The 7,441-nt window shown below is 40.8% G+C and overlaps 1 protein-coding gene across 3 annotated transcripts in view; it reads right to left on the minus strand.

The window, feature by feature from the left end:
* Window positions 1–249: 249 nt before the first annotated feature.
* The window catches only part of cunh18orf54 (chromosome unknown C18orf54 homolog), a 9,702-nt gene continuing 2,510 nt past the window's right edge, over window positions 250–7,441 (minus strand). For 2 of the 3 annotated variants that reach the window (XM_035668356.1, XM_035668354.1), the window contains exons 5-15: window positions 7,103–7,253; window positions 6,954–7,011; window positions 5,721–5,925; window positions 4,341–4,429; window positions 4,039–4,147; window positions 3,866–3,958; window positions 3,635–3,707; window positions 3,487–3,544; window positions 3,110–3,292; window positions 2,349–2,404; window positions 250–1,881 (exon numbers count right to left, since the gene is read on the minus strand). In XM_035668356.1, the coding sequence (XP_035524249.1) occupies window positions 1,740–1,881; window positions 2,349–2,404; window positions 3,110–3,292; window positions 3,487–3,544; window positions 3,635–3,707; window positions 3,866–3,958; window positions 4,039–4,147; window positions 4,341–4,429; window positions 5,721–5,925; window positions 6,954–7,011; window positions 7,103–7,253 (1,217 nt within the window). In that variant the 3' untranslated portion in view covers window positions 250–1,739. The remainder of the gene's footprint in view (window positions 1,882–2,348; window positions 2,405–3,109; window positions 3,293–3,486; window positions 3,545–3,634; window positions 3,708–3,865; window positions 3,959–4,038; window positions 4,148–4,340; window positions 4,430–5,720; window positions 5,926–6,953; window positions 7,012–7,102; window positions 7,254–7,441) is intronic. The other variant, XM_035668357.1, reaches the window with a different exon arrangement.

A 7,441-nucleotide genomic window follows, 5' to 3' on the forward strand; every position in this document is an offset into this window, starting at 1 on the left:
ATGTCACAAATCACGCTGGTAGGCCCCGCCCCTTAAAATCAGCTTTTCAATGAGCACAGAGAAACTTTCCACTTTCAGCAGATGAATGTGAGAACATCCTTCTAGAGTCAAACTCTGCACATACAGGAACAAGAAGAAACACTGATTTTTGACTGGAGGGGAGCTTTAAGGGAAGTTGTTAAAGAGGTTCAACTCCCATTAATGTCCAGCTTATCCTTTATAGAATTAAAAAAATAAGCTGACACCATGCCGGTTGTAAACTAATTTTGTTTTAATACATGCCAGCTCAGAGCAGCTGGGGATGAGCCTGTTACAAGGAAATAAAAAACACTTCATGTTAAACATTAAAAATCAATCTGTAACAAAACAAATATCTTTTCATATTTAGCTGTCACCTGTCTGCCTGACCGCTGATTTGACTCTTTAATGGTTCCAAATGTAAAGCCGGAGAGAAAACACTGACAGTCTGTCTTCATCAGCTGAGAGACAAAGAACACCAATGCATCAATAATCTGATTTCCTGTCCAAATCATACTGAGTAAAGTTCATAAAGAGGGAACTTTTTTAACTTAAGACAGTAAAACAATGAGGGTAACAAACACTGTGCACGTTGCTACAGCACTGTATCCATTAGATTTAAGGTTAATGACCTTGAACGAACGCCTTTAGCTGACATGAGGCATCCATGTTCGTTTTTTCAGGCACTTCTGTATTATTACACTCTAAGTTAGACATATTTAAAGACATTTTAGGACATCTCAGTCTCAGAACTTTGTCAGCCTCAGAGTTAGAGCTGTGCTTTGAGCTTAATGCTAAGTGGTAATTTGCTAATTGTACCACGTTAGCATGCCAGTACAATGCCTTTGTGTTTCTGTACAAATACCAAAACTTTCTATACCTTAGTTTCGCAAATAAAAATATATATATTTTTTTTTTTCATTCAATAAAATGTGTTCAGTAATTAGTATAAATAGTGGTGTCTAACTACATTACAGTGCATAGTTACAAAAGTTAGAAAACAACCTTCTTGTTGAGGTTTAGCATGTGACATTTAACATGTAAGACTTTGGCACTGGAATATGCATTATAATAAGGAAATTGGCATGTTAAAATGCTAATGTTAGAAAATCAATGTGGCTACAGTTAGCATGTTAACATCCATACTGACAACAGTTGGATGCTAACATGCTAAGGTTTAGCATGTAACATTCACCTTTTAGCATGGGAACAAGCTAACATGTAACATTTATAGTTGACATGTTAACATTCATATTTAAAATGGTCAAGTTAGCATGTTTACATCCATTATTTAATGCGTAAAGCTACCATTGTAACACTGTCATCTCCAGGGTCTTGCTGCCAGCCTGGCTACAAACAGAAATATGTATCATGAAAAAGATCATTTTCAGTGCAGTAACGAACAACTAGACATATCACTTCATTCATATTGGCACATTCACATATCAATTTGACAATATTGGTCCCCATTCTAATTGCCACATCTCAACAGTTGAACAGATGCTTGGAGTGTGTTGTAAGATGTTGATACTTTTCTCAGTTTGAGTCTGATTGTCCCTAACATTGCTGTGACACTACAGAGCTTCATTCTCATCTGGAATTTAAAGGGCAACGTAGACATTAAGATAAATTCAGGGGAAACTGCTAGCCTAGCTCAGTCAAAAATCCACCTTCAAGGCAACTCCATCTTTTTCATTGAAGTCCCTCGGGGGCCTGTAGCCTCAGGAGGGTTTCTGCTGAGTGCAAATGAGTCCGTCAGCAGATGAGGAGGAGTAGCGTCCTTCATCTTCGTCCTTCTCCTCTTTGTGTTTCTCTCTGGGTTCTTCCACCAGCACCTTCAGACGGCTCAGATGATGCAGAGCTCTGAGGATAGAAATATTCATCAAAAGTATTTCTCTTTACAAGGTTGTTTTGAGCATTTTTTAATTAAATGGGGTGTCCTTTTAAATTAAACAATGCAACCTTTTCAAAGGAGTTTCTAAACAGAAAAACTTATTAATAAACCTTTCGCACAGCAGCCATTTTAACATGAAATAGCAGGTGTTACCAATGATACTAAATAAGGTTCTGTTCCTAAATGGAATGGAATCTTACTGACTAAATGAAGAGGAGCACTAACTCTCTTCATCCAATAGTTGTTGAGATATTTCAGTCCGGACCAAAGTGGTGGACCAACGCTGCTAGCATTGCAATGTCTCAGAAAAGGATTTGTGACCAGATTCTGGTAATATCATCCTGGTACGCAGGGATCATCAGGTTTCTACAGTGCCATTTCACTCTACAGTCACTCTGATGTTAATCCTGCTGTGAGAAGTCCGCTGTGTGGTTACCTCTGTAGTGATGGTCCACCAGGAAAACTTTCCAGCTCTGCTTCACCTTCAGGGCTCTGCAACACAAACACAAGTCCTTATAACCTGATTCAATACGTACAAAACATGTAACAACTGACCCTAGCAAAGTCTCGCCCCTTTTTGCTCTGTGTTCCAATAACAGTTAAGCAAACCTCGGTCAACTTCCTTCTTTCCTGTACTTAGATAATGCTATGTGCTAGGCTAATCTATGTTAAAAAGACCATATATATATAGTCACATCTTATATTAATGTCAGCGACTAGTTAGCTAGTGTTTTGCTATCAATTAATGCAGATGAGCTAGCCAGTCAGCTAGTGTTTTGCTCGGTATCAAAATGCCAGTTTTCTAACTAACTAGCTAATAATTGATGTAGCTTAGCTTGCTTGTTAGCTAGCATTTGACTAACATTAGCTAGGTAACGCCATATCCAAAATGTGGTTGTCTTTTCAATATAGATTAGCCTATCACATAGCAAGTACAGGAAAGGAGGAAGTTGACTGAGGTTCTGACTGAGGCTTGCTCAACTGTTACTGGAGCACAGAGCAAAAGGGGGCGGGACTTAGGAAGGGTGAATACAGCGTCCTGTGGTGTATCCAGGAGCGCTATATGAATGATGCATAGATGAAATCAATCCGATTCAGTGTTTCTTTAATCTCAAACATATATTCTATATTTTTTCCCATTAACAGAGAAACATGCTTCCTGTTGAGGCTGGCAACCTGCAGTGAGAGTGTTTGTACCGGCTTCACTGGAGTCTCCTCTGCCTGTGTCCTGTCAGTGAGCATAGGAGCGACTGATGCCTGTTGTTGTTGTCGCTGAAGCTCTGCTTCCACTGCCTGCAGTCTGAACAACATCTGCTTCAGAGCCTCCACTGGACCAGGCTGCTTGAATATGCTGTTTCCGTGAAGACAGCACCCTAGAGCCTTGGATAGACAGCAGACAAAAAGGAGCGCTGTGATCCTGGATCTGTCAGAGGATCGTGTAGGTTTCAGTGTGCCATAGGGCTGGTTTGACAGTACGGCGCGGACTGACTGTCGTGTCGACAGCCCCTAAATTAACAGTGAAGGTACTGCAGTGAATCAGTGAAAGGTAAGGGGTTAAACAAGACTAAGCCTACCTGAGCTCCTCTGTCAGTCAGAGCCTCTGTGACGCCCCCCGCTGCTGCTGCTGACTCCCTGCAGGTTCAGCATACATCACATATCATTCAGTGTGTTTAGTCACAGTGCATCAGAGCTTACGATAAAGGGAGCGTAAATAAGTCTTACAGAGTGACTGGATGACAGTGTGAGGAAGAGCGGAGCAGCAGCTCCTCGGTGTTCTCAGCTTCAGGAGGACTGACTACAACAACAACAGTTACACAAGAGATAATAAACCTCAGGACATTATTAATGATATTTGTTAATAATAAAACTTTAATTGTGTCAAGCAACTGTATCTGCCATTATCTGAGCTGAGTTTGTGGTCGTTTGAAGCTAACTGGGCTGGGGTGGGCTCACCTGAATCTGCCAGACTTCCTGCTCCTCCAGAACTCTGAGACAGAGAGTTCAACACCTGATCTGCCTTTTGGATTAGAGACTCGAGCCTGTTGTCTGACAGGAGGAAAACATATTTAGGGCTCAATAACACGCATATGATGTAGTTTTTACATCAACAGTTTGTGTTTTTTTACCTCTGAAGAGAGTTTCCATGATGTCTGAGCTTTTTTTCTCTGCAGCGAGTAGAGAAATCTGTTCAGCGAACTGGAGCCGCAGCTCTCTGAGAGTCTGCTGGCTGTCAACCTGATAAGACAGACACACACACACACACACACACAAACAATCACTGAAATAATTGGGCATAGACGTTCATTCTTGACTTTGGGACATTTGGGTGTGACAAAATAATCTCTAATCAAAGAAGCTCCTCTTCCTACCTTTTTCAGAGTATTTGACTGATCAAACTGAAAATTGCAAAGAAGTCTGATTCTCTCACCTGTGCAGGCATCTGGTCGCCATCATCATCTTCCAGCTCTGCTACCCAGGACGGAGCTCCGGGTCTGGGAGCTGCAGGTGGAAGAACACCTAGAAGAGCAACGTATTACCTCACTAAAAAACACAATGCTTATTAGACTCTGTACAGTTATTACTGTACAATTATTATTATGGTTTGTTAGGAAAACACAACACTGCAGATTTATTAACCATAAGACTGTAGGCCTAAACAGTGCAGGAGCCATTTGATCCAGCTAACGGTCAATAAGCTGTACTTCTGCAGGTTTTCTTGTTGCTCTGACAACAGTTCCAAATAGGAATGCACGGTAGGTATTAGGCTGGTAAACTATCGGCAGATAAGGGGAAATGTATTGTTGTGAATTACCACGATAATTAAATTATTAGTCCATAATAATAATAATAATAATAATTCATTTTGATTTTTTTATGCAAAACGATTGGTAGACCTTATGTTCTATGAAAGCCAAAGTACTTAAATAAATGAATAAAAGAACATCTGAAGAGTCAGAACTGTAGTTGTTGTTGTTGTTGTTGTTGTTGTTAACAATAGTGATGTCAGTTAGACTGGGTTAGATCAGAGCTATGGAATATTAAGATCATCTCAGACTAAATGATCATTATCTTATCGGTGTCAGCCATGAGAAGCAGGTAATTATCATATCGGCTGAAAAAAGTTCCATATCATGTATCGCTAGTTCCAAATGAATTTCAAAACAGCTTTGAAGAACCAAAAACTCCAGGCTTATGTCAAAGTGTCAAACATTCTGATCTGGATTAACCTGGTTCATACAGTGGGGAAATACCACAGGGCTTTTTAATGTGACCTGTAACCTGCAAACTTATGTTAAAGCAGATAAACACACTTTGTCTTTCCAAAACCCAACATTTTATGAAAGAATGAACAGACACGTCAGTCCCATGCACACCAGTTCAACTTGTGGAGAAATCCAGATCTTGTCAGGCCGGCTGTGCCTGGTAACGGTTGCTAAGCTATGGACAATCACAGTACGGGGGAGGGGTGGGGTTAACGGTCAGTTGGAAGAAAACATCTGCTAATGCTGTTAATGCATTAGTCTGGATTTAAATACAGTTTTAGGGATTCATGATAGTCTTCATACTTTCAGAGGCTTTTCTACAGTGACAATGAAACTCTGATGCAGTCAACAATATTTGTTTGGCAATAAAAACATTACATTTAAGCCCAAATGACTTTCTCAGTGAGTCAGTGACTCTATTCTGAAACATCTGCACCATTTTTTGTTTTGAAACTGCCAAATACATGAAGCAGTGATTCTGTAGGTTCATGTGGGTTCGGTAACATGGAACGATATGCAATATGTGTTATGATGCCATGTTGTACCGTGGTCATCCCACAGCTCTGACTCTGCGGGTGGTGGCGGCTCGCTGAGGTCACAGCGCTGGATCCAGGCTGGGTACTTTATGTCCGGCACACTGGTGATTCCAGAACAGTCCATGTCAGTCTTGTTGCTGGTGAACCAGTGAGGGAGGTGGAGCGACGAAGACGGCTCCTCGCACTCTGACCTCGCTGCTCGGTGTGCAGACTGCTGGAGACAGAGAGAGAGGAGGAGGTTCACTACAGCAGCAGTGAAGGAAAAAAGGACGTTTTCAGGCTGGATTGGCTGATTATTTTTTCCATAAAAAGCATTGCCATAACCCCACGCAGTACCAAAAAAATGCTTTCCAGGACATTTTCCAGGAGTTCTTCATTTTTCCACTTTCAGAATTGAAACATTAATTTGGCCACAGCACAGGCTAAAATACAATATACATTTTCCAGGACTACAAAGATTATTTCCAGGATATTTGGTCATTTCCATCAATTTCCAGGCATTTCCATGACTGGAACACTGGTCTCTAAATTTCCCAGAAGCGTGGTAACCTGAACATGTGTTGATTACTTACATTAAGACAACTATTGTTTGTTTTAAGTTTCTGGAAATGTTTTGTGTAAATATATAAAGAGTAATTTTCTTATAAAAATGCGCAAATTTGCATACATTTCCATTACAGAATTGGATAAAGCCAAGCTCAAAATGATTTTATTTTGCTGACATTATAATCAAAGGTTTCTACAGAGGGAATTGGGGATCCTCCATAAACCTGAAATTACTGTCAACAGCCATAAAACAATACATCAGGCAATGAATGATATATGATCAAAGACCTCTGTAAAAACCTTCACAATATGGACAGGAATAAAACTTAGGCGCTGCTGAAGTGGAGATTTCAGGCGAGTGAGAGAGAACACTCATTTTGAAAAACAGCTTTTAAAGATATGCTTTATAAAATGCATACATTTAGCAAGACACTACTTAACTGATGACAGTTCATAAAGATTCCTTCATTTACAGATAACTACTAGGGGAAAAATATTAACTAAACTGAAAGCTGTAGTTGTAGTTACAGCTATGGATTTTTCACAAGCTAGCTTTTACTTGGCTGCCTGTTTAGCTGCATTTCTATAGCAGCAGCAGTACATAGCCAGAATGCAGTCACTACACAGCCAAAGTGCAGAAACCACATGCAAAAACAGTGTCTCAGACCTTAAAGACAAAATATGAATGATAGTCACCCTGTAGCAGCTGGCAACATCTGGTTTCAACATGGCTGCCCCTGGTCGTCCTCTGCACCTGGAGAGGAGGAGAAGGTAATGACATGTAGAATGTTCTTTAACAGAACAGAAAACTTCCAGAAACATCGCAAAGTGCAAGCAGCATGAACCTGGAGCTCCTGGGCGTCCTGGCCGGATGAGGGTGGTTCTGGTGGCTGAGTTGGGGGGCAGGGTAGCTGCTGCTGAGTCTGTCCCAGGTTCTGTGTGCTGGTCTGGAGGAGGAGGGGCAATGTTGGGAGGCTCCAGACTGGGACAAGAGCCCTGGATCGGCAGAAGACCCGAGTCAGAAGAACTGAGACACACAGACAGGCACCAAGACTGCAACTAATCAATGCTGTTATTATTGATTAATCTATCAATGATTTATTTTATCAGTCCATTCATCATTTAACCAAACACACATTTTTGAAATACATCATCTCAAAGGGATGTGTTTAAAGACCTGGGAT

The sequence above is a fragment of the Morone saxatilis genome, unplaced genomic scaffold (genome assembly GCF_004916995.1).
Source record: "Morone saxatilis isolate NCDOM2014 unplaced genomic scaffold, NCSU_SB_2.0 Contig21, whole genome shotgun sequence".
Classification (NCBI taxonomy): domain Eukaryota; kingdom Metazoa; phylum Chordata; class Actinopteri; family Moronidae; genus Morone; species Morone saxatilis.